The 26853-nt window shown below is 38.3% G+C and overlaps 1 protein-coding gene across 6 annotated transcripts in view; it reads right to left on the bottom strand.

The window, feature by feature from the left end:
* Positions 1-10866: 10866 nt before the first annotated feature.
* Positions 10867-26853, bottom strand: part of TMEM117 (transmembrane protein 117) — a 202338-nt gene continuing 186351 nt past the window's right edge. For 5 of the 6 annotated variants that reach the window (XM_040063079.2, XM_040063080.2, XM_040063077.2 and 2 more), the window contains exons 7-8: positions 21564-21693; positions 10867-12515 (exon numbers count right to left, since the gene is read on the bottom strand). In XM_040063079.2, the coding sequence (XP_039919013.1) occupies positions 11878-12515; positions 21564-21693 (768 nt within the window). In that variant the 3' untranslated portion in view covers positions 10867-11877. The remainder of the gene's footprint in view (positions 12516-21563; positions 21694-26853) is intronic. The other variant, XM_058420374.1, reaches the window with a different exon arrangement.

Here is a 26853-nt window from a genome sequence, read left to right as displayed (position 1 = left end):
TCATATGGCAAACCAGGGCTTTGCAATGATCACTCGTGTTGTACAGAAATCTACAACAATCTTTCTAGCAGCAGGTAGGAAACTTTCAGTCACAAGCAGACCGCTGACACATTCTTGGGTCATCTAAAACACTTGCCTTTGCTGGTTTTGTGCAACATCTCAGTAAGTATCTACCAGGTATATGAGCTTTGTTTTATTTGCAACTATAGTAACAGCATTATTAAAGTTACTTCTGCATCTGTACTGAGACAAGAAAAATGTGAGACAAACACTGAAAACACCTGTAAAAGCATGATAATTTCACTGAATTGCAGAATCACAAAGTGGTTTATGTTGGTTGCAGGTTTTCCAGTCCAACTCCTTGCTCAAGCAGGGCTATGTTGGGCCTGTTGCCTTAGACCATATCCAGTGGGCTTTTAAATTTCTCAAAGGAGACTCTACAACCTTCCTGAGCAACTTGTTACACAGTGAAAAACTTTCCTGATATTCAGAGGGAACATCCTGTGTTTCAATTTGTTGTTATTGTTTCTTGCCTTGCCATTGGACAGAGCCTAATTCTATCATCTTTGCATCTTCCCTTCAGACACCATACAACCCAGCAAACACACATAAATGCAGAGCTAACTATGGAAATGTACAAATCCAATAAAAAGAATGAATTCAGTGGGATGGAACAGTGGCGTGTAAGACAGTGGATTACTCCAGGAGATGCTAAAACAAGTATAAGCCTCTTGGAAGGTGTACTCTGTTTTCTCAGCTTCTCTTTTTTAGGATGTGAGAGATTGAAGTGTAATGGTTAAAGGGTCAAACAATCAGCCACTTGGAAAAGTAGGATGCTTTGCAGTCAATGTAATAGACAAGGTAATAGCCCAGGTGCAGAAGGGGTGAGCACCAGAGGATGACCATGACAAATCACATTTTGTCTAGCAAAAACCAGAGTTTTGAGCCAGATAAGAGGCTGATAAAAAGCAGATCCTGCCTGGTGGAATAGTGCTTTTTATCATGTCCTCCCTTACACAACTGGCTCAGGTATGAAAAATTCCCTTTGGGGAAGGGAACTGGGACATTTATACATAGGCCTGAAGGTGTTAATCCCTTTTCAGGCTAACAACACCAATGTGATAGGCAGATGTCATGTCTTAGAAGGTGTCATAAACCATCAAAAACCCCTGACTCATTTCTTGGGGCCTTCCATCAGAGGCCTGTCATGATCCACAGTGTTGCATCAGTGTAAAACTCCCGCTGCAGGGGAGGTATGTGGGCATTCCCACCTACAATTGAGCATATGCCAACCCACTGAACTTGGTGTTTCACAGGCTTCCCCAATCCCCAGCCTCTATTGGATCGAGACTGGGACCATTGCTTTGACCAAGGGACAACTAAATTTCAGCAATCAAGTCTCATCACTGCATCCATGAGTGGTAATGTCTTTCTACTCATCCTTTCTTTCTCTTTCTTTTCTTCCTGTCTTTCTCTTTTTTCTCTCTTTCTTCTCCTAACTTCTCAAAGTATTGTAAGCCAGATTAAAAAACACTCCAGTCAATTCCTTGTTTTGGTTAAAGTTGGTTAAGTTAAAGTTTAGTGAGTTAAAGTTTGTGAAGTGCCTTACACAGTCTGGATGCTGTTTTAAAATTTTCCAGGTACCTTTTTCTACCTTAATAGTCTAAAGTTTGCGAGTAAAAGTTTGTTGCTGAGCCTCCTGAGAATTTTGTCGTTTTTCCCACATATCACCCAGAGTGAATCAAACTACTTTTCTCTGAACCTGTTGAGTGGACTGGGGAATAACATAGGGTCGGTTGGGAATCCTGAAATTTAGTCTGCAGGTCATAGGTGGTTGCTACCTTAGCCTAGTTTAGTACTGAAGTTAGACTGTGCCAATATGTGGAAACTGTGCTTTTGAGCTAAAAACTGCAGTGGTCAGACTTCATTTCTTCTCTGACTTGGAAGCTCTACCTCATCCAAAGGTCATTTACCCCTTACAAATGCATTAGAGTCTTAGCCCTGATGCACTGCAGCACACTGATGCTTCCTGTAGGCTACCACATGTCACAGTTCTGACAGAAAAGAGGGAGAAAGGCTGAGAATTTTATTTTTTTTTTTCATTATAAGAACCAGTACCTATAAAACACCTCAGCTCACAATCTTTTCAGCTAAAGTTCAAATCTGTATTTTGCCACCTACATAAATATTCATGCTCTCAAAGGGTTGAGCGCCCACATCCATCAAGACAGATTTCTACTACTGTAACTCAGTCTTTTTCCTCCATTTCCAGCATTGATTACACCTTGCTTGCCTGTAGAAGTGCTCTAAAAGTCCAATTTTAAAACATTAAAGAAGTTATGGAGCTGACCCTTCTTACCCTGAGTATTCTGTGCCCCTCACTGCTGTTTGAACAGATTGCTGTTTTAGACACTCAGCTGCTGAAATGCTCTTGGTAGCCTGTTACTGTCTGGTGTTTGATCCTCCTACATGCCCTACTTGTGTCACATCTGATGTCTCTCTAGGAAGGGTACACACTTGGATCCAGGTGCCTGCTGACATATTACTTTTAACCCTGGTAAGCCATGACACTGCACAAGAAGTTCATTTTGGTCTGTCTGTGAGATAAAGACTGCTCAAGCAACTGACTCCTGCAAGTCACAGAATATGACTGGTAACATCTCTAGCCTAATTAGATCCAGAAAAGGAAAAGATGAGTTTCAGTACTACCAGGGATAACCATCCTCATCACCAGCAGAAACCTCCTAGTTAGAACAAACCAGAAGTGGGAGCTCAGACCACTATGGGCAGTTTGAAGCCCTTCAAGCACTGCTGTGCAGTGTCAGTGACAGCCCAGGAAATCCCTCATGTCCTTCATGGAAAAGTTGCCCCTCAAGCCACTCCTTCCAGCACCCTCTTTGCACTTTCCCCATGGCTGCAGCCATCATCTCTGCTGCTGGGACATGCAAGGTGCAGCACTTTTTGAATTAGGAAACACATTCAGTTATCTGGAATTGACTTAATCTTTCTAGTGTGACTGAAGCTCCCAGCTGAAAACCAAGCATGTGGTACCCCTGGGTGCCTCGGGGAGCTGACTCCTGGGAGCATCTTCCAACCCATGCAGCTGCTCAGAAACTTTCTGTGGAGCAATCAATTCTGTTGCACGGTTTTGGGGGTTTGTGAGGAGATGCTTCTCTCTAACAGGACTCACATCCCTCAGACAAAGGAAGGCAGGGAACACAAGTGCACCTTTGTATCTAGGGTGAATTCAGGGACATTGCTTAAGGCCACCATCCTCTTGAGTCCAATGGTCTGAGTAGGAAGTTAATCATGGATCAGAGAGAAGGCACAATTCAAAGAAGTGATGCAAAACAAGTCAGAGAAAGTATGATCAAAGCTGTACATAGAATGCAATCAGTATCTGCAAATCCTTTTGAACCACAGGACCTACATAAGCTCTGCCCACAAAGCTGACTTCACAGGCCACATCTGCAGCAAGGACTGAGAGATTTGTTCTTTTTCACTAAATCCCCAGAGTGCTGGGGGCACAAACCAGACCACTCACACCATTCCCAACTGCAGATCATTCTGGGAGGGGAACACTGATTTCTTTCAAATTTGCATTGCAAATCTGCTCACACGTCAAACTCATTCATTCTACAAAAAACAAGAACATTGCTGAAATAACTTTGTGCCATATGATGTAAGCTCCTCAGGTTTCTACAAACTGTCAGAATAGAGAACATGACTTTTTATATATTACAGTTATTTAAGAGGCTGATGCATTTTTGTTTCCTCCCTTTTAGATTGTTTAAGGCATTTTTTTTCTTCAAAGTTAGAACTCTGAAAATGTTGCTATGCTCTCTGGTAGACCTCCCAAACTGTAAGGAAAATATATCCAGGCTTTTCTCTTAACAAGAATATTACTGAAACTCAAGGCATCTTTGAATTAATCTCCAAAAAGATTCAGTCAGCAGTCTCGCATCCCCCAATATTATTCAAAGTTTTGGCTCAAGCAACTAGGAGGAAGAAAATCTTAAATCCGGATGATAAAGCTGCCAGCAGATACATGTGTTTAAAAGCGCTTGTCCCACCACCTGCCTTTCACCATTCCCTCCATCTGCACAGATTGACCTTGACTGGCAAAGCGCTCCAGACTTGCCGTGTGCAGGCAGAGATGTAGCACAGAACTTGTCACTTTCTGCTGATCACGTGTGCTCTCACTGGGCAAATGTTTCCTCTCATCTTGTCCCTAAAACCAGTATTTATTACTCTGATAATGGCAGGCTTTCACTTCTCAGACAAGATGTGCAGAATCCCATTACAGATAGATTTTTGTTTTACAGGTCTCTTTGTTTCATCATTCAAGAGAAAATTAATGCATTCAGTGTACATGACAGGAACATGTTAGCAGAATAATTTTTGTTGCTTGAACTCCCAGCATTGCTCTTCAGTGACACTTGATAGAGTTGAAGGAAAACACAATCCAGTATAAATATTGAAACTTCCATCACAAACACACTGGCTGTCTTTGCTATTACTATGAAAAGGAATTTAACTACTTCCTTTTTGCAAAATACAATTTTCAAAGGAACAATAGGATGTCATCATTTGAGGGGATAAAAGAGTGGCTTTGTAACTCCTCTGCATTTTACTTGCTGTTCTTGAAGCACAGTTGAAGTCAGTTTTCCAGATCACAGTATCTGAAACCAGACTGGTTTCTTGTGAAGGAAATTCCAAATGGCAGTTGAGGAAGTGGTGAGGTATTTCCACTTCCAGTGGCAGTTACCTGGAGGCAGTTTCATGGAATGAGACAATGGGGATCTGGTGCTAACAAAACTGCCTTCTGATTCCATAAACTTAATTTCTGCAGCTGAAATTTAGGCAAAGGTCAAATACATCTAATTCTGTTCCTGGGATATTTCATGCCATGCGCATGTATATGTGAATGACATGGAGCAAAGAAAACATTTGACAGAACCAAACTAGAAAGACAAAAGTACTAATAAAATAGGCAAGCAGGGGGATACCTGTCATGTCTGAAATTGAGCAAATGATTTCATATCTTAGCCTTTTAATTTTCCTCTCTACTTTTGCATTTTTGTTCCATTGCAAGGTTCCTTCAAGCAGTCCCTTTCCAATCTCTGTAATTATATTTATCTGAGAGACTTATATGTGACAGTGGTGTCATTACAAGTGCAATATAATTAGTGGGTAGTTTTAGTAAAATACAGTTTCCAGTGACCACAGAAGATGGGGCAGAGATCTCTAGGAGAGGTCTTGTAAACTTCCTGGTTAACTTCTCCAAAAAGTTGGTGGATATTTCTGATGTAAAGCTGGAACCTTTAAAGTGTCAGGAGGGACATTTGGGCTATCTGTATTTATTCCTCCATGTGCACTTTGAAAGGCACTGAATTACATCCAAATGAAGCAGACATCTTTGAAATCTAGTCAGACCAGTATTACACTGTGTCTTTGTGACACTCCTCAGAGCAACAGGGAGTGATCTAAAATACCATATAGATCACATAGATCTGAGTTCCTATCTTTGAATGGTCCTACATGATTTTCAAGAACCTCTTGGTACAGACTGGTTGCTAACTAAGAACCTGTCACTGTGCTCTCTTAGGTGATAAAGGTATTGCCTGGGATTGAAAACAGGGAAAAAAACCCTCAATTTTTTAAGTACAACAGCACACATTTCTGTGAAGGTTTCATTAAATACTACACATTACCTGTACCTGACAGGTTCAACAAATAATTATATTGCCCCCTAGGCAGGAGGTTACTGCCAACTTCTGTTGCATCTGCTTTAACTGTTTTTATATAAATAACAAACTCTTTAGACCTTAGAATCTTTTTTTTTTTTTTTTTTTTTTTTTTTTTTTTTTTTTTTTTTTTTTTTTTTTTAATGAATGATGTCTGAAGTCTCTCCAGGACTGCATAGGAAAGAATTTGATTGCTGTCCCCTTTGTGATTATTTCTGAGGAGTAGCTTTGTTGTGGATCAGGGGGTCAAAACTGATGGAAAGGGTGAAAAGGGAGTAAGAAGGTTGCACAGATGAAGCAAAAATGGCTAGCTTGTCTACTCATAATTTAACCTTGTAAAGATTTTGGAAGTCATTCTGTTTTTTAATAGCTTCATGAAGCAAAAATAGAAATTTCTCCAGTAACCATGGAAACATGACAACAATGATTACTGGGAGTTCTGTCTACTTGTGGTATCATTGGATGACATTGAAGTTAAGCCACACGTGCATCCTCAAGCAATGCTGCCACAGCCAACAGGGAACAAACCTTGCAAAAGTCCTTAAACATCTGGAGCAGCTGGAGCCACTGCAGTTTCAGAATATACTAATTTTAGCTTTTGTTGTCCTAAGCCAGCACTTGCTTGTGTCACTTTGAGCAAGTGATTCTGTGAACAGTTAAATACTGAAACTTAACTATGTGTGAGTATGTACTTTGTTGGCCAAAAGACCTAGTAGTCACCAGCACATCAACTGCCTTTATGTGCCCTCGAAGGTCTCAAAGGAAAGGTCAGCAAGGCATGCAGTGTCTCAGAGCAGTCACCACTGATGTTTATCCCTGTTGAAAGGGAGGGAGAGAGATACAGATGGGACCAAATCAATAATAGCAATTATGGACCTTTGGAGGGTAACTTGCCTTTTAGGTCACTAACAATAAAAGTTTATTGGCAATAAAAACAGAAGAATGAAATGAAATGGACTTTTGGGGGGAAAAACGAGAGAAAAATGAAGAGAAGAAGGAATTTGATATAAAGTGTTCCAGATGTCACAAACTGCATGAGAACTGGGTCTATAACCTTCCTGCAGAAATCAGATAAGCTGCTCTTCTGCACACCACAATTGCTACACATTAAAGGAAAAGCATGAGATTAGAAGTATCTCTGTGACTCTGCTGCTGATAAAAGATATATTTCTGAAAGGATTTGATTTTGCTACTTCAATCCTATTTGCAAAGCAACTGGATTCATGTTTTTCCTTTCTCCAAGAAGGAGTTTGCTTTGGAGAGTACCAGCCTCGTGGAGTGTCTCCCTTACAATTTCTTTCCCACTTCCTTTTCAGAAAACTACTCCATTCCTCCAAAGAGTGAAAAGCTGCTGACATTCCCCATGCAGAGGAAGTGTTATGGGGGGAACTACGATGGTGTTAAAACCTAGTTACCCAGAAGAGCTACTCATCTAGAAGTTATCTGGAAGCTGGGAACTGTTTGTGAGCATTTGGAAACAGGGACTTGCTGCTTCTGTTTGAATATCTGAAGGCTATGGAAGATTTCTAGTGATTTCCTGTCTCTCCATTTGTCCCTTCATGTTCCTATGAAACAGGACTTCTATTTATATTGGTTTGCTTCTGAAATGGTCACATAAGTGACATTCTTCACCTCAAGGCCATAAAACTGGCAGACCAGGCTCCCTGCTTTTGCCTACTCTTGGAGTTCTATATTAGACATTGCAATAACATGCCACAGCACATTCAGGTAGCCCAGACACCCCACAGGACAGTTTTCAGTGCACAGCAAAAGGAGCAGCTTTTGTATTTTGCAAGTTAGAATGGCTGGACAGGAAAGAGAGTGTATGGCAGAAGAGCTGGTCTGTCTGGTGCAGGCAGCGACACCTCTGTTGATAAAGACACTGCAACTGTTTGTAAATGCAATTTGAATCTTTGCATGTCAAATCCCAAACACAGGGCCGCTCAAACATTTGATAAAAGTGTTTTGCCTCCATCCTGTGCCAGGAAGCACAAAGTGAATCACCTTATAGTCTTACTTACAGTGTGGTCTAATTTTTATGGTTCTTGCAATCTGCTCAAAGTTTAAGTTGGTTACTTTTAAATGCATGCTAAAATGTTGAAACATTCTGCATGCAGGATGTAACTACTTCAAATTTATAGTGTGAGATAGAAAGTCTTCTCCCACTGAGCCCCTTCTAGAAGGTTGTTAAAATTAGGACCAGTGTATTAAAAATCTGTTACATCTTTTACTAGTGAGTCAAAACCTGTTCACTTGTGGGAAAATGAGATTGCTAGTCTTCTAAGGAAGTGACTTGCTGCCTTCCCAGTCTTTGTGAGGTGTCTGCTCTCTGTTTCCAGGTGGTTGTCCTGATGGATGCTGTTCAGTGCAGTAAAAGCAATATTTTTACACATACTGTAAGACAGTGCAGTAGCCCAAAGTATGATGATACTAGCTGGAAAGAAATCTTTTAAAACAGAAAAAAAAAAAAAAAAAAAAAAAATCTGCATAAATTAGACCAAGAAATAACTTGGGGATGCAGACACTGCAATTAAATGCTCTTTCTTTAGTCTTATATCTTCTCTGCAAAATAAGTAGAGGCAGAGGAGATGAAGCAACCTGGAATAAGTAACTGATGGAGCAATATAGCATAAAAAGGGTGGTAGTAAATTGCCTTGAGAAATTCAGCAGTTTTCCCACCAAATGAATCCCTGGGCTCCTAATGTACATACACATATACATTTAATGTATGTGGTTTTTGAAGACATCTATACATTTCCATAGGCATGAATATTATATTTAAGGTACTTTCTACAAAAATTCTTACCTTCTATTTGCTTCATGTCAATTCCATCTCAGTAAAGGTAATTGTTGAGAATGCTAAGGCAATTTAAGGGTACCTGTGGGCTCATAAATCTTATGTGCTTATCCTAGAGATGTATCTTCTGTATATATACTGTATCAGGTGGTTTCTATCATCCATCACTGTACAATCTATCTATGGTTTAAAAAAAAAAAAAGGTACTGTACCAAATCTGATCTTCAACAAAGCAAATGCCAGCCAGCCCTGTCCTGATGGCAGCAGCTAGATGGTTCATTATAGAGGGCAGACTGGAGATGTGCAGTTTGTGAAAAAACTGACACTTCATCAAGTTTCTCCCCTCCTATGGATTTTTCAATATCCTCAGGAAAAGAAATAGAAGCCTGAAAAATTTGTCCAACAGTTAGGCTTTCAGGAGAAGGACAAATTTCCATGTTAAGGTCCCAGTTATGGATACTAGAGTAGAAAGCAGCTCAGACAGTTTTGAGTTAGCAAAGCATTTCAAAATATTAAAAGTGGACAACAGCTGACAACAATGAATGCGATTGGAAGAGGAATATTTCCATTTTGGGAAGAAGACTGAGAATGTCTCTGCATTAGTAGCTCAGCTCAAGAGTAAAGTTGTGATTGTGCTTGCTTACTCTCCTCTAACTCCGATCATGTACTTTCTGCATGTACACCAGCCACTATCATTCATTCACTCTGTTAGGACCAACAAGAGCTAAACTGATGTAAACCCCTGCAATGCATGAACTGTGGGAGCTGGGTCCTCAGCACCAACTCCACAAACCTGTTCCTGCTGGGTTCCACTACTCAGTAATGCAGAGGTAAATGACTGAGTTAGGTACTGGATCATCTTTAGGGTGTTGGGCTCCCAAGTCTCTGCCTGTTTCAGAAGGTGCTTAGGGCAAGCCTGGCCACCTAACTCAGGCTCCTCAAACCTATCACTGGAAGTGGAGTATGAAAATACTCCTCTCTTCTTCTGTCTTTGTCTGTAATAACAAATGAAACTCCTACATGACTGAGAAATCCTTTCTCCATTAATTAAAAAGATCTGTTGACCATGTTGAGTGGTTACACTGAATCTTTAAACTTCTTATGAATTCATCATATAAGCAGTCTCTATGCTTGACCATTAGTTTAAGTACTCATGCAGATTCTAGGATTACTTGATGTTTTTCTCTTTCATGAAAGCTTATAATGACCTTAAAAGCATTAACTCAATACGAGGTCAAGGAATTATTTTAGCTGTGAAATCAGTTGCTTAATAACAGTTACATTAGAGTCAAGTAATCATGCAGGCTGTAAGGCTCAAGTAATTATTTCATTTTTCTGCCTACATTTTAATGTATTTAACTACTACTCTGCACAAATAGAGAAAAGAGTTAGTGAGAGATTTTCCGTATTGGGTTTACAGTGTCCAAAACATACAGAGAAGCAGGTATCTGCAAAATTAAACAGCTATTTCTGTAACTAAAGAAATCAAATGCTGTTTGAATCAGTATATCATGTCTTATATAGTACAAGCAGGATCTCACACAGTTTTATCCTTACTTATTAATGGCTTGTCTTTGATTATATCGTAAGTCAATTAAACAAATTTATAGGTTGCACTAGTCAAAAGTGAGTAGATTTGGGTTTAGCCATAATTTTTAATGGATAAAGAATTAGTATGATTTTAAAATATTTTCCTTGATAACATATTAAATATTTCATAAAAATCTTTTATTTTGACATCACTGTGATGTTGTCTTTTTTGGTGTCAGTAATATTTATCAATTGAAATAGAGAAACACACGAGTAAAATGTTTTTAAAAATTGCAAAAATAACAGTGTGTTCCTGCCTCATAAAAAACAATTGTTGAATGATGTTTATTAAAACTGGCTCTCAAGTGACAGTTAATAAATGCATAGTTCTATTATGCATGCTAAATTCAGCACGAAAACTTAAAAGCAAATAGATCAAAACCAACAGAGATAAAAAAGTCACAAAGACAAAATACAGCAACACCAGAAAGTGACAGGGAAATAATTCAGTCTTAAAAATGAGTTATTATTTGGTAACTTGTAACAACAATTTTATAGAACTAAATTAGAGGAAAGTCAGAGTCTTTCTGATGTTTTAGATAAGCAATTTCTCTAGTGCAAGTAGTTTGATCATACAGCACAGAAATTCACATTACAAAGGCCCCTTCATAAAAGCAAAAACCCCAGTTTCCCTCTATTTCTGGTTCCAAGTTGTAAATATTCATGCATAACAAATGAACGACAAAAAAAAAAAAAAAAAAAAAAAAAAAAAAAAAAAAAAAAAAAGTGCAATAAAATTTAACTAGTAATTTATTTTAATTAAAAACCCTCAACATTTCTTCAGTATTTGGAGAAATTAGACTATAAGCAGTATGTTCCTATGTATGTTTCACATTTACCCAGACCATATCTGAACTGAATTGCAAAAATACTGGATTTAATGGGCTTTGTGTCCTTTACTGTAATCACTCCATTGGCTCTTTGATGTTGCATGGGGTTGGTGTGATGATGGAAAGACTTGCTTCAACCATGTATTTTCACCTCTGTTTCTAAAAGGTGAAGGGCAAAACTTTAAATCAAGGCACAGTTTATCTTTAATTAAGAAAAACATAATTAGGCATTATCACATAATTGCTATTACTCATGGAGAAACTCATATTTTCACAACTAGTGACCCATGCTGTATTATGTCTCTGCTGTTTACTGCATAATAAATCTGTATTTGTGTTTGGCAGCTAGCCAGAAGAATTAAAAGGTAATCAACATGCTTCTCTGTGGTCTGGTCATCAAAATCTCTTATTTCACAGATGAGTAAATAACAAAGTCAAGTGGTGATGTCCTAGCAGAAAACCTTTTTTAGGAATAACTATATTTATCTCTTCTGTCAAGACATCAAATGATACTTGAAACAACCATATACAAAAAGCTTTGCAAAACAGATGAAAAGAAGTGTGCTATATGCCTGTTGAGTTAAAAAACAGTTTAATGTCTCAAGGCACCACCACGGTAGAATTTTATACCTGCAAGTAATCATCTAATACACTATTATACAGTTAAGGTAATGTATTAATAAATAGCTTGTGCAATTTTGGGAAGCAATCTATAAAGGAATGTTAGATATACAATAGGCACGTACTATAATACAAATAAAAAACCAAAATTCCTAGAAAAAGCATGCTGAGCACCTCTTGGTATAGGTTGAGTTTCTTATTCTAAACACTATGTAAATCTTAACTTACAAAAGGTAAAACTGAAATCTTAGAGTAACTGCTTATTTAAACTGATTTTCCTGGGTATCTTCCTCTATGTCACAGGATTATTCTTAGGGACAGAGGACTCTGGTACTGGCTGTAAAGGGCTGTCTTGTTCATTCAGTTGTGCGTTCAAGTTTTCAGAAGTTAGGAGAGAAGAATTAAAAACTATTTCACTTAAGTCTGATTTTATGGACACCAGATGTGGTTCTTGAAAATTCAGTGGTTCTTCTAACACCTGTGTATTTTCTCGTGTCATTCCCATATCTGATGGTGACTTTCGTTTCATTCTTGTGTACGACTTGTCTAAATTCTCCATGCCTTGGTCAGTTTTCTGAAATCGCCCAAAGAACCAGATGAAGAAACCAAACAAAGCAAAAGCCAGCAAACTTGGAATAAAAGCCAGGCATTTGACATCAAGGCTGGAACCTGTGAACCTGCTGTGCAAGAACATGTCCCCTTCGGCATAGGTCCGGTTCGTCAATGGGTTAGTGTTATTGGATCTCCACTCCCATGATAACTTAGTTCTGTTAAGATCTTTCAAACTCTCTGAGTCTTTCACTGTGTAGATCTTCTGTCCAGGACCAATATATTGACCATATTCATGAGGTTTGTAAAATATTTGATTCTTCCACATATTCAGATCCAAGATTAAAACAAGGAAGATAATTCCATAGTTAAACCATTTGCCTGTTTGGAAAAAGAAAGTTCTGTTATCTCATATATCCATTTTAGAAGCAGTACAAATGCCATTATATGTAAAAGTACTGAGAGAAAAAGAGTTCTTTTTTATTAATCTGGAAAGCAAAATTGTAAATAAATTTCCACCACGGTCACATTTATGCTGAATATCCCTTAGTATTTCACAATTAGGTCTTGACACAAAACAATTTTGTAACACAAGCAGAGCAGTATATGTATTCAATGACATTACAGTTTGTAAGTGATCAGTTGATTAGATCACTAGGTGATGTGTTATAGACCAATAAACCTAAAAAAGCATTAATTCTAGGGCTTTAAAAATGTTGATATGGAAATTTTACATGAAAAGTCCATATTTGACAGAACGATTTATATTCCAGAAATTACTGAAGAGACTGAGGTTTTTAAGGTTGGTAATTATGTGAATTTTAAGAGTATATACTTAAGTTTTTTGATATACCTAACATGGTGTGCAGATATGTTCTGGTACAGGCAATCAGACAAACTGTGATTAATAGAATCACAGCGAGATTCTTGAGAAATAGCAGGGGCTGATTGTAGACTTCAAAGTCTAGCCAGCTTAACTTTTTTATAATGTGTCTATGAATACACATAACAAATTATACTATTTTACAGTCAAAGCCTATCTTACATTCTAGTTGGACGTATGTTACTATCTCACCTGTGCAGTGAGGACTGCTGCCACCCAAGAACCTGGCAAATCTACATGTCAGCATTAAGTGAAAATACATGCACAGAGGAATGTTCCTGCTGGTGATGAAAGATCTTGGTCTTTGCTTGAATCATATTTAAGCATGCTTCAAGTGAAAAAGAGAATGTATCACAGGATCTATCAAATTATGTTAGTGTCTTGCCAAGAATTAATGGATTCCAGTTCCTGAAAGTATGCATGTTCAAACTGTATACCCAGAATTCTTCAGGAGGGTAAGGAGACTAACTTATTGGATTCAGGAGTTAATGTTTAGTAGTTCTCTTCAGTTTAGACTAAATAGACTGAAAATAAACAAGAATATTTATTCTCATGTGTTATTGTTACTATCCAGAAATAAAAATGGACTGAAAAGACTCTGTAGACAATCCTATAATTCCTGAATAATTCCTCTATCAAAGTCAGGTTGGATGGGGCTTTGAGCAAAATAGTGTAGAGGAAGGTATCCCTGCTCACATCAGAAGGGCTGGAACCAAGTGATCCTTAGGGTCCCTTCCAACTGAAATCATTCTATGATTTCTCCCTGGTTATTTTATAATTTTATAATTATAATTCTCCCTGGTGAATTTTATAATTGACATGTTAAAGAAAACTATCTTTTCAGACTATTATCACCACATTTAATAATATTTAAATTTGTTAAATCAACACCAAGAGACTGAAAGTGATGCTAAACTATGAAATAATATAACAATCAATACAATGTAATTTGATGTTTCCTGTGAATGTTCGCCATGTATTTCATGTTTCTATTTTTCTCATCACATCTATCTTTAAACAGAAAGGCACAGGATTCACTTATCAATAGCTGCTTGTTGCATTGTGCTCTGTGTTATTTATTTTCATATTATATTTTATGTTATTTATTTTCGCTATAATGGTTTGTTCCACAGCCCCTGTACTGAGAAATGTTATGTTCCAAGGTTTGTCCCTGCCCCTCTTCCCTGTCCCTGCCCCTCCCATATTCCTCCCAGTCCCCTCCTACGGGCCCTGCCTGTCATTTGACTGTTACTCCCAGGTTCTAGAGAGTTCGGGTAAGGACATCAAGTGATAGGGCAGGAGCCGAGGAAGTTCCTCTCTTTATGTTCTCATTGGTTTCTTTAAATGTCCCTCCAATCTTGTTCCACTCCCACCTTGTATGTTGGTCTGTCTCCTCCCTTAGTCCCTCCCCTGCATTTCAGCCCAGAGCTTGTTGCCCTGGGCGCTCTGCTGGAGCAGCTCCCCTAAGGCTCAGAGCTCCTGGCAGGGACTGAATAAAGACCTTGGATTTTGCCCTTCAGCTGAGTCAGACTCCTTCCTCTGCTGTCAGCGTGGTTTCTCCTGTGACAAGTGGAAAACCCCCTTAGCCGCTCCTCTGGTTCCCGGGTTCCAGAGAAGTGTTCCTTGTCTGATCGCAGTGTTGGACTAGCTCGGGTGGACGGAGTCGCTGCTCCGTGAGGCACTGCGACAGCTGCTGTCAAGCAAAATAGCTGACTTCTTGTTTTTCCCTCAGCTGGGCACTTAAATTACTCTTCATTACCTTATTGCCATTTCTTATGATACAATGTTAATATAACAGTTTTTCATATTCTCACTGTCTGAAAATGTTTTGAAAATGGCCATGGGTTCAAAGGTATTTGATGCTGAATGTTTGATAGAGTAAAATCAAACCACACATAGGACAAAATCATATAATTCTCACTTCCTTAGGAAAAGTAGGCTAAACACAAATTACAATGAGAATGAAAAAAAATTCTCCACCCCTTTCACATTAAGAATTTAAGCAGTTGCCTGGTCTAAGAAAGGTACACTGTTCCTGTTTCATAGAAAGTATGAACTTGAAGCTCCCTCATTCAGCTCCTAGTCAGAAGTAGGCAGGCAGAAACAAAGCCCTGAGCTCAGCCGCTGGGATTGTTGGGTCCATGTGGGTTACACAAACTGCTTAGGTCCATCATCCCATTTAGAGAAGATGAACTGCGACCGGTATGTCTAAATGGCAGCTAGTTGACTGAGAACAGCTTCTGCTCTACAGTGGATTTTCTCAAAACTACTTAAATTTCTCCTTTCTAGACAATTTTTCCATCCTCTGCATCACTGTTATGTTTGATAAGCTCTATGAGTTTTCCTTTTTTGAATCAGCCTTTGTCACCAGAACCAAAGGCTGTGTATGAGTAACAGTCTCACTATAACCATATATGAACACAATGACATCTTTCTGCTCCTACCCAGTAATCCTTGTAGCCAAGGGCTGCATTAATCTCCTTGGACACAACATAACTGAGTTAGTGCTGTCTTGGGTACTTACAGCAAGTATTTACCTCTTTCTAGAATAGAGTGTCTTCTGTCATCTATCCCTCTCCAAGAGATTTACTTCACTGCTGCTGTAGCAGGCATGACAGCCAAATAAGCCAACCAAGCAATCCTTCTAGGTCTGTGATGTTCTGGACCACAAAATGTCATTGTGCTCGTATGTGGTTATACAGAGATTTAATATATTCACCAACCTTTAACATTATAACTTAAATGTTTATAATCTATGTATAAGAAATGATTGTCTATTGCAACTTAATTTTAGCATAATTATTTTTATAGCAAACTTTAAGTCATATATCAAGCTTATGTAGGAAATAAGCTAGGTAAATTAAAAGTCAATCACAACCTTTGATCTTGTGCATGAACACTTTCAAGTTTGTAACTATGCAAAGGATAATAATAAATATATTATGAAGGTATAAATATTAATTTTATTTAAAAATATTTCAAGTTTCATTCCAGATGAAAAGTGACAAGGCAAAATGGAGCCCCCCCACTACGAGGTCATTTGACTTGTCTCTTACCCAGTTTCTGTAGGATTACTATGACTGCTTCTTTAGGGTTGGCTCTACTTCAATGAAATTTGTGTGGCCAAGAATACTGGCATATTCCTGACCCCACTTTGCCCTTTTTGGATGGAAAGTGGTTTATTCAAAGACAAAATTTGAAATGGAAGGATGTAATAGGATCAACTCTCAAGACTGGAAGGCTAGTCAATCATTTCAGCAAACTGAAAAGAATTTTATCCAGTCTTCAGTTAAGTTAACAATGAAGAATGTTACATGGGAATATAGGTTGTGTCATTCAGCCATGCACTACCTAAAAAGAGACCTAGCTAATAATTTTATAGCTTAATAACTTTCACAGCACTGATATTTTACATGCCACACATAATATTTGGAGAGTTAGGAATCTGATTTGGTGTGTTTGGAAACGTGGTACAATACTGCAATTTGATGCAACAAAGATCCTCCAAAAGAAAAACTGAACCCAAGAGTGTTAGTGTCCTTGTCAGGCTGTGATGCAAAACGTGAAATGTTTTAATAGGTGTTGTAGACTACAACCAGTATTTGGGGATGAAAATTCATTCCTGTTTACTGAGAAAGCATGTATGTTGAAGAGGATTGTATCCTCCTGGCTAGAACACTCACCAGAAGGCAAGCCTTGATTCTACAATAACCTCCACTTGTGGCAGCTTGGACCTGCATCATAAGACCATGCTCTGAACACCAGTCTGTACAGAACTCTACTTAGAAACAGTCTCCCCTCCCTGCTGAAGCTTAATGACTGTGCACCGCACATGAATGCCAGGGTTTTCTCATTTTGAAAAAAATCATGGATTTTTATTTTTCCCTTTTCCAGAAATTCATATGTATTCACCATTGAAAAAGATTTTTGGACAATCCCACACACAACATTGGGAATATATCCCAATATTCCAAACCAGCTGCTGATTCTGGACCAGTTTTATTCTTGTATGCCACCTCTGGAACAGACCATTCATTTCCCAACAAAAAGGATCTCATGTGGAAGCCAATTCTCAGCAACCGTACTGAGGTCAAGAGGTAATGTGAAAATTCCACTTAATAAGGCTAGATGCAAGCAGCCTCATGCTGTGCAACCACAGCCAGAGGCTAGTGCAGGAAATGTTAACTTTTGACTTCTCTCTCAACTGTAATTTGTGTCTAAAACCGCTCAGACACTGCTGTAAAACATTTGAAATGTTCTCCCTATCTTCTGTCATGTTAGTGTTATTAGTTAGATACATGCAGGCAGACAGACCACTCACAGCTGATCTAAGATGTTAATCCCCTGAGTTTTTTTTCACATCTGTGTGTACAGACAGCTTTGTTTTTACCTCCAACCTTTCTATTTTTGCCCACAGATGCCCTCAGGCTACCCTGTGTAAGCTTGGGCTGAATCTAGGCATGCTGTTGGTTTAACTCCACAAACCAGCCACGCTGGGAATTCCCCAGCTATGAAGGTGATTATTTCTCCTTTAGGTGGAAGGACACTTGGGCCAGATCAGCCCTTAGAAAGATGTTATAAACAGCCAGCGAAATCTCCTATCTCTTTTGATACCTAAACCAACATTTTCAGTTTGAAAATTATCTGCATGCTTGACAGTAGATGCTCTTGTATTTCCAGTGCTGCCATTAAAGGGCACGAGGCAGGCTCCCCCAGTGCCTTCAAATCACAAAAGAATCTGAAGTAACAAAATTTACTTTTAAGTTTTATAAATTTCCTTGGGTATTATAGAAACTAGGATAGAATATGTATTTTCATAAACCTAATTTTCATCAGCCTAAAAAGGAAAACACACACTTTGCAATGAACCATCTGTCAAGGGAAATCCAGATGAGCTAAGCAGATGCAGGAATTCAAGTTATTTTTGATGTTCATTTAAAAAAGTGGCTATCAAAACAGAATGAAAATATTTAATACTCAGTAGATGCTTGCAAGGAGTTTCTTGCAAGGAGCTGCAAAGAAATGAGAGTAAAATGAGGTACTCTGTTAGCAGTAAAAATAAGATAAGCTTTTAATAGTAAATTTAAAATTACACTGAAGCATATCAGCTAGAGTCAGAAGATGTTAATTCAATATTACTGCCAACAACATACAGAAATCACAAGCCAGGCCTAAGAAAGCATGCTATTAAAGTAGCATGGGTTAAAATAATATACTTAGTGTTGTATTTTTCTGTCTTTTAGACATTGAATTATGCATAAGCAAACTTTAATTTTTTTCCTCTGTAGTCATGATCTTTATTTTATGAAAGCTGAAAATCTCACTTAGTCACTGAATTCGGGAGATAAGTCTTTTAGACAAAGTAAAAGGAAAAGAAGAAAAAGAAAAAGAAAAAGAAAAAGAAAAAGAAAAAGAAAAAGAAAAAGAAAAAGAAAAAGAAAAAGAAAAAGAAAAAGAAAAAGAAAAAGAAAAAGAAAAAGAAAAAGAAAAAGAAAAAAAAAAGAAAAAAGAGCAACAGTTTTAAGACTTGTGATGAAATCAGAAAAGCTGGCAACACAGAGCATGTAATTGAAATTCTTCATCTGTAAAGGACTTGCTCAAAGCCATCAAGGACAAACCAACAAAACGGTGGCTTGAAATCCTTGACTCTTTGGAATGTAGCTTTCCTTAGAGCTGTTCCTGTGTGGGGCCATTACTTATTTGAAAAAACGATATTGAATAGGACTCCTTTTATTTACATCAATCAACAGTGACTAAAACAGACTGTGTAAGAACTAATAAAGAATAAAAATCACCAGGAAGAAGATGGCAAATGTTATTTCATCCATGTTTTCTTTCTCCTTACTACTTGGGAGAAAATGGTTTCCAGTTTCTAAAAATTAGAGCACAGGTCATAGATTTACAGGATTTATCTATATAGCCAGTACTAAAAGAAATGTTTTTCAGGCCTCGGTGTTCATTTCCTCTTTGTTACTTAAAAGAAGTTCTGTGGTTAAATTTAACATTATGGATTCCATGTATTAAACATGGCTTAAATAGAGGGTTCTCCCAGTCATTATCATTCTCCTACCCCCCTGTCACCTGCTGAAGTTGCATGCATGTGCATCATTTAATATATATTATATTAATATATATTATATTAATATATATTATATTATATATATAATATAATATATATAAATATATATTATATATGAATATATATATATAAAAATATATTTATATATAAATATATAAATATAATATTATATATAAATATATTTTAAACCAGTTTGTTTGGTGGGTTTTTGTTTGTTTGTTTGTTTGGGTTTCTTAATTATTTTTATTTTTTTTTATTAGCACCTTGATTTGAGTAGAATATTCAAGTATCTGCACATCCAGACTAGGGCTTGAAAATTATACAACATGATGTCGTAACCTAAGACAAAGACTGATGGCAAGAACAGATGGTTCAAGCAAAACTTACCCAAAGGGAGGTTCTTGTGCCATGTGTTATGGCTGTTTATTAGATCTCCTAAAGTGTGGTGTAGCATTGAGATAAAACAGGCACTCAGTACACAGGATACGTGATGTGCAGTCAAATGGATTGATTTGTCTAGTGAATCTAATAAATGGATTTTGTTAATGCTGAGCAGGGAAAAATTTTCCTCAGCCTTCATTCATTATCTCATCCTCATTAAAAGAATGCCTTCTCACTAGAAAATCAGAAAGGACTCCAGTCCACTCTGCAGAAGACAACAATGCATAAATATTGGGGTTTTTTGGCTGGCCTGTTTTCAAACAGCAGCACTGCTAGCAGTTGCATTTCTGATTACTAATTTATGTTCTTTGCTCTTGTTTATTCTTTGATTATCCCTGATTATAATCAATGTCCCCGTCTCTTCTACAATGCAAAACTGCTCTTTGCTCTTCAATTCAACTTCTATCACCCATTACTTGTATGCCAAGTTTCTGTATCTGGTGACACAGCCCAACCTACCATGCCTCAATCTTTTTTCCTGCTCGTTTGTGCATCCATCCCACTATTTTTCCTTATACAGTGGAATAACAGCATGGCATCTGGGAACCTTGAGGGACTGAGCCCCTCCAAATTAATTCCCTAGTCTTGAGAAAAAGGAAAAAAAATATCTTTTTTGCTTTCCCTGAATTCCATTCGTGTAATTCACATAAAATATCTGATGCTTAAACTTTTATTTTCCCTCTGCTCCTTTCTCTTTTTGCTCACCATGGAGAGAAGAATGTGTTCCTCATGTACACATCACATCTCCTTTCACCCTACACCTTCTAGTAACTGACTGGGCCATCATTTACTTTATCCTGTTCCATTAATCACTAATGGCTCAAATGGTCTCCCTCAGATAGGTACCAGCTCCTCTTTCTCCTTGCTGGCTGGCTATTCTCTGTCAGCATTCCATCAGGGCACCTACCTTCAATTTTGAAAAACTTTCTATCCCTCCATCTGTAATACCTTCTGGCCCATTTGCCTTCCCTCAGTCAATAGCCAACACTATTTTTATCTTCTTTTCTGTTTTTAATCTCATTCCTGCATTCTCTGCTGAAAACACCTTTTCTGAGGCCTCATTCAGTCTGTCTCAACTCAGTGCTTATGTCATTCTTTCCTTGACACATTTTCTTCCCTCAGCTTTAGCTGTCCGCTGAGCTTGTGAGTCACCTGCTACCTCTTGGCCTTATCTTTGTATCATCTCTGAAGGCTCCTTTTGTCCCTGGTCTGCAGGAGCTTCTTTTGGCTTGTCTTTGGTTGCCCTCATCTATCTTATTTCTCTGTGGCGTCATGTGCTGTGACTTTTTATATTAGCAGCTAAAGACCCCTGCCAATTCACACCTGCATTCTTCTGTTATACATTATTATCCATCTCTTCTCAATGTAGAGAGAGGAGCTATACTCGTTTTGTATAACTTGAAGGTAAAACCAAAATAGTTATCCCTATTTAACCTTCTTCTCTTTTCCATTCTCTACTGTTAATAAAATACTGACTCACAGTATGCAAGGATCAGGTACTTTTTTATCTATATGTATCATCCATTTGAATCACTGCAATTCTATTTTATATGAGGTTATTTAACTGTCTGCTTCTTGTTAGATGACTGATGGAAGTACGGTTATGAGTGGCCTTTGCCAGATGAGAATGACCGAAGTTATGAAAAGATATTAGCATAAATCATAGCAAAGGCATCTGAATGCATAAGAGATTTGAAGATGAAATAACCTTCTAATTTCCCAGAGAGAGTAATTTTAGAGAAAAGATGTCTGAAGTTACATTATTGTCATAAGTAATAAGTATTACTTATTGTCACAAGGAGTTGCTGAAATCCATGAAAAACAGCAGGCTTCTCTGATTTGTAAGATACGGGTTCCTCATTTCCTTGAGATGGTTATATATGGAGAATATGGATATGGAGAGATAGATAGAAAAAAAAAGGCTGGGACACACACAAAAATACATGCGTAAGACCATAGTAGCATACATTTATTAAACAGAAGCAGTTCACTGTGTGACTGTGTCACAACCTGTAAGATTGCCTACCTGTTATATGTATGTGATATTCCTCTTTCAGTATCTTTTGGAAATAAGGTACTTTGAATTGCATGTGTGCTGAGGGCAAGCCTGGAAGATTCACTTCAACATCACCCATAAAATGTGGAAACTCCCAGTCCTGTTAAAAAAGAAAAATAAGAGCCTAAAAGTAAGATTTCATGGTATATTTTTGCCTTTAAAATGGCATAAATTAATAAAACAGAAATGTTCTTTATTTAAGCCTCCATTATTGGATTTTCTTACTTACTTATTTACTTACTTATCTATATCAGACATTGCAATATAATTTTAACCTCAGCTCCATGTAATTATGTGTTCACTTCAGAATGACAGTACTGAACCCACCTTACCAGCTGATAGTACAAGAAAGAATAAGCATAAGAATACATCTTTAAAACCTAAATAATACTAAGATAGTCTATACAAACAGGTAATAATAAGAATACCTTATAGACAGGTATATCTATATCACCTTATAATAGGCAATACTAAGAGTACCTATATAAAAACTATGCTACGCTACTTACTCTTAATAACTTGCAATTTGGCAAACAGTTTACAGGTATGAAATTAGCAAAGATGGCCTGAGCCTTTCAGTAAAATACATATATCTGTATTTTACTTGTTCAGTTTACAGGGTGTTTTCTGTATTTTGCCTTCATACATTTAAATAAACAATCACTGCAAGTGCAGGTCCCTTCAGCATAATCTGCCTGAATAGACCCAAGCACTTTTCTCCACTGCCATATTTCAGCTGACAAAGTAATGTTGGAAATGGGGAAGCTCTCACCAAGCCTTATGCATATTTTGGTAGCATGTGGTACCCCAGCCGAGGAAGAGCTGCATTTAAAGGAATTTTTCACTTGGTTATCTGTACCCACCATCAGTCATTTGAAAATGATAGCATGGCTCGTTAGAGCCCAAACTGAAAGCAATGTGCTAGAATCAGTATGATTACTGGCAGTGTCATTACTCTGTGCACTGCAGGTTGTTGATGATTTCCTGTTACAAGCACACTGCTCCTGTTCCCATGCACACTCCTGGATTTGTATCCAATAAGCTAGTACAACAAGCACCTGAATTATTAAAAATAAAATAAAGGAATCCAAAATGTGAAGAACTCTGTGAGTGACCTGTGATTCCTTCACATGGAAACCATTCAAGCATGGCCATCTCCTCATGAGAACCAATTTCATTATTTAATTTTCAGGTTTTTAAGGATGGAAAGTTTCCTTACACAGTAATATTAGAAAATATATATATATATTCAAAAATAAGAATCATCTACTAAATTGGGAGGAGCTGTTGACTCCCTCAAAGGAAGAGAGGTCCTTCAGAGAGACTTTGGCAAATCAGAGGGCTGGGCAATCACCAACTCTATGAGGTTTAACAAAGACAAGTGCTAAATTCTGCACTTGGGATAGAGCAACCCTGGATGTACAGACTGGGGAATGAGAGGCTGGAAAGCAGTGCTGCTGGGAGTTCTTGTTGAGGGCAAGCTGAATTTGAGTCAGCAGTGCCCTGGCAGCCAGGAGAGCCAACCCTGTCCTATCCTGGGGGGCATCAGGGACAGCATCACCAGCTGGGCAAGGGAGGGGATTGTCCTGCTCTGGTCTGCACTGGGGCAGCCTCACCTCCAGTGCTGGGGGCTGGTTTGTGTGACATGATACAAGAAAGATATAAAGCTCTTAGAGTGTGTCCAAAAGAGGGCAACAAAAGACGGCAAAGGACCTTGAGGGGAAGCCATGTGAGGAGTGGTAACTTGGTCTGTTCAGCCTGGAGAAGAGGAGATTGAGGGGAAACCTCATTGCAGTCTGCAACTTCCTCAGGAGGGGAAGAGGAAGTGCAGGCACTGATCTCGGCTCTCTGCTGATCAGTGACAGGACCTGAGGAAATTACCTGAAGCTGTGTCAGGGGAGGTTTATGTTATTAACCTCAAAATGTTTCTCACCCAGAGGGTGGTTGTGCACTGGAACGGGCTCACCAGGGAAGTCGTCAGAGCACCAGCCTAACAGAGCTGAAGAAGTGTTTGGACAAGGCTGTCAGGCACATGGTGTGATTCTTGGGGTTGTCCAGTGCTGAGCCAGACATAGGCCTTCTGTATCCCTTTCAGCTGAGGATATTACATGGCCTCTGAAAGATTAATCAATACATATATAACTTAATTTCTAAGACTTACTAAGCTCTCCAACATTTTCTACAATGGAAGAGAAATGGAAGAGTTTTATGATCTGGGAATCATAAACAGATCAGCACAGCCTGATCGCTAACAGCTGATTTGTGCTAACTATTGGTGATACTGAGTTAAATGCATTAACAGGAGTTCAAATGAGGAGAAAATCTGACACCCTTTACCAGGTTCCTAATGTTCACAGAAATGCAGAAAGTGCCAGTTTACAGATGTAGAAGATGAGAGAAATAAGGATGCTCTCCTTTTGCTGTATCACTAATGCAATGCATGCACTCCTGGTAATACCTGCCCAGCTGCACAGTCCCTTACCCTGCATCTGTAGAAATCCTCTTGCGGGTGGTAGGCATTCAAAATATGCCCAGAGGTAAAAAATTTATGCATGCACACTTTCAGTTTACAATTTCTAATACACATCTCTGGACCGGTGTCTCCTGTTATCTTATACATACTCTCACCCAGAATAAATAGGAAGAAATACATTACATATTCCTGAAAATAAATAAATGGAGAACTGTGAACTCTGCATTAGTTATAAGTAAACATGGGTCTATAAATCTGGCCTCCTGCTCCTGTCTTGCCCCAAGGCTCCTACTGTGCCTTTTGCTGAATTACAGATAAAATTCAACCATGCAGAATTTTGTATTGGTCTGTGTCTCTGCATCTGAGCTTTTTATTAAAAAGAGCTTTTTCTCATCTGAATGAGTATTACCTGATAAAAACATTTCTACATATATGCCCAATACTGTATGAAGCACGCCTCAATTGTATTGTGACCTTTAGTACACTGAAGCCCTGTAATATGGTGTGGACATAACTAGAGAGATGGGCACAGGCTGGTGCTGGAGACCTCACAGCTATAAATGACACTGGTGTTCAGCTAAAGATATGCAGATCTGGGCTGTGCAAAACTACTTTTAGGGATAACAAGGAGAACAAAGAAATATCTCACATAAGACACTATCTGTAAAACCTATCTGTAAGGTGGAGCTTCAGAGCAAGGAGGAAACAGCAAGGTCTTAATGTGTTATGAAGTATAAAACCATCCCTAAAGCTTCTACCATAAGGAAAAAGAAACCATCATGATGAAGATAATGTCCTTCCCAGCAAAGGACTCCAGATTCCAGCGACATGCCATAATGCTCCCACTGAACCCCATCAGACTGAAACTGCCCATTCCAAGACCTGCAGGAACTTGGGTTCAAGAGGGAGGGTGGACAAAACATCAGGAAAAGCAATAGAAACTAAGAAGTGTGTGTATAAGAATATAGACATTATTATTATTATTATCATCATCATTATCATTATTACTAATACAAATACTACTACTGAAACTTCTTTCTGCACAAAAGTATTCTTTTCTGCAATGATTAGATCTCAACTAATAATGATTTTTGGATTACAGTGTTTAAATTAACACTTATAATAAAATGTTGGCTTTATATATAGAGATCCTTCCTCACCCATAAATAACATTTTGAATGTAACACCTTTATCAGAATGTTTATGCAGTCTGTTCTTTAAGAACAGACCCATGAAATTGCAGAAATAAAGTAATTTCTAAAAGCACCGATAAATAATGAAATGTATTTGAAAACAATTTTAAGATAGGAAACTAAAATAATGAGTTAAACCTGCTGACTTCCATGGAAGTCATACAGATGCAGCAGTTAGGAAAACAAAGCTTTAAGTTAGGGATTAAATAGCCTTTGGAACTTCATTTGACTCACAGCTCCAGTAAGTGTGAGTGTCTACTGTCCAGGAGAGCCATCATCACTTGCAGAAACATAGCTGTAGTATTATTACTGTGCCAAAGAAAAGTAGATTATTATTACATTTTCAGGCTAATGCCAATATCAGGCTGTCAAATCCAAACCAAACAAAGTGGACATTTTACTATATAGATTCTTAGAAAATATTGTCCAAAATCTTTTGAATCTGTTGTGTTTTTTCTTACTTTCCTAAGAAATTCAAAATGCCTTGTAGATATATTCCGCCTCACTTCTTAAGAGCTACATGAATAGAGCAAGTGTTCAAGCCCATAAATCCAAACACTTCCCCCTCTGGAACACAGCTCAGGCCTGCATCTTGTTTCCCTACACGGTACTTTCTCTCTGCGGCCTCTGATGTCAGTCTGTTCACCACTGGGACATGAGTGCCGTATCTTATGTTCTTAAAGTTCTCAGCTCATAAATATGCAAAGTTCACCTGATCAGCTTTAGTCCTTATTGCTGAGGTGCCTGTACTCTGCCATTTGTGGGATCTCATTAGGAACTGGGCCCAAAATACCAGATTTAGAATGCATTGCAGATTTTAAAAAATAAAGCCGTACAAGCATACTGTTAGCTCATATAAGTACCTTTCATACTGCATGAACAGACTGTTTCTCCTTTAAATCCATCAGCGTCAGATTTCTAATATTCATCTGCTTCAGTGGTTCCCAGCCTGGGGGGATGGGACTGCAGCATGCATCTACCCAGCGTGTGGAGAGGAGGCCAGCCCGGAACCATCAGGCTTAAATCAGCTGCACAGAGGTCTCTAACCTCTGCGGAAAGTTTTGTGGCATGTGAAAATCAAATAAGGTTATTGCCTCATTTCACTCTAGTCATTGAGGAAAGGGCAGCCAGAGGATGAATTCAAGATCACTGAGGGCCTCATCCTGGTGTTGCAATGGGCAGAGAGCACCTCTGATTTCCATCAGCTACCTCATTAAATGCAGAAGCACAGAAAAAACCCTAGAGATCATAGTATTTTAATCCTCTTCCCTTTGGTTCTAGCTACTCAGGCCAAACAAATGCACATACTCTCTGCTGCAATTCCAGGTGTTAGTTTAAGACCCTACAGTGCAGCTGGCAGCACCAATTTGGTACCTCTTTAAGTAAAGATATTTTTAGCAATGGTAACTGAGCATCAAAGTTAGACTTTCTGATATTATCTGGCTATTTAGTGCCATTGTCTGAGGAAAAGAGAAGCCATGTCCTGGGCAGCGCTGTCCTGACCTGAAGCCAGGACACACAGCTGCCCAGGAGCATTTTGGCAATTCCCAGTGTCCTGGCTTGGTGCAGGATTGACCCTCGGTGTTTTTTGTTG

Source organism: Hirundo rustica, chromosome 4 (genome assembly GCF_015227805.2).
Source record: "Hirundo rustica isolate bHirRus1 chromosome 4, bHirRus1.pri.v3, whole genome shotgun sequence".
Taxonomy (NCBI): Eukaryota; Metazoa; Chordata; class Aves; order Passeriformes; family Hirundinidae; genus Hirundo; species Hirundo rustica.
The sequence above is the reverse complement of the archived record's forward strand: the minus strand, read 5'-3'. Positions and strand labels throughout refer to the sequence as shown.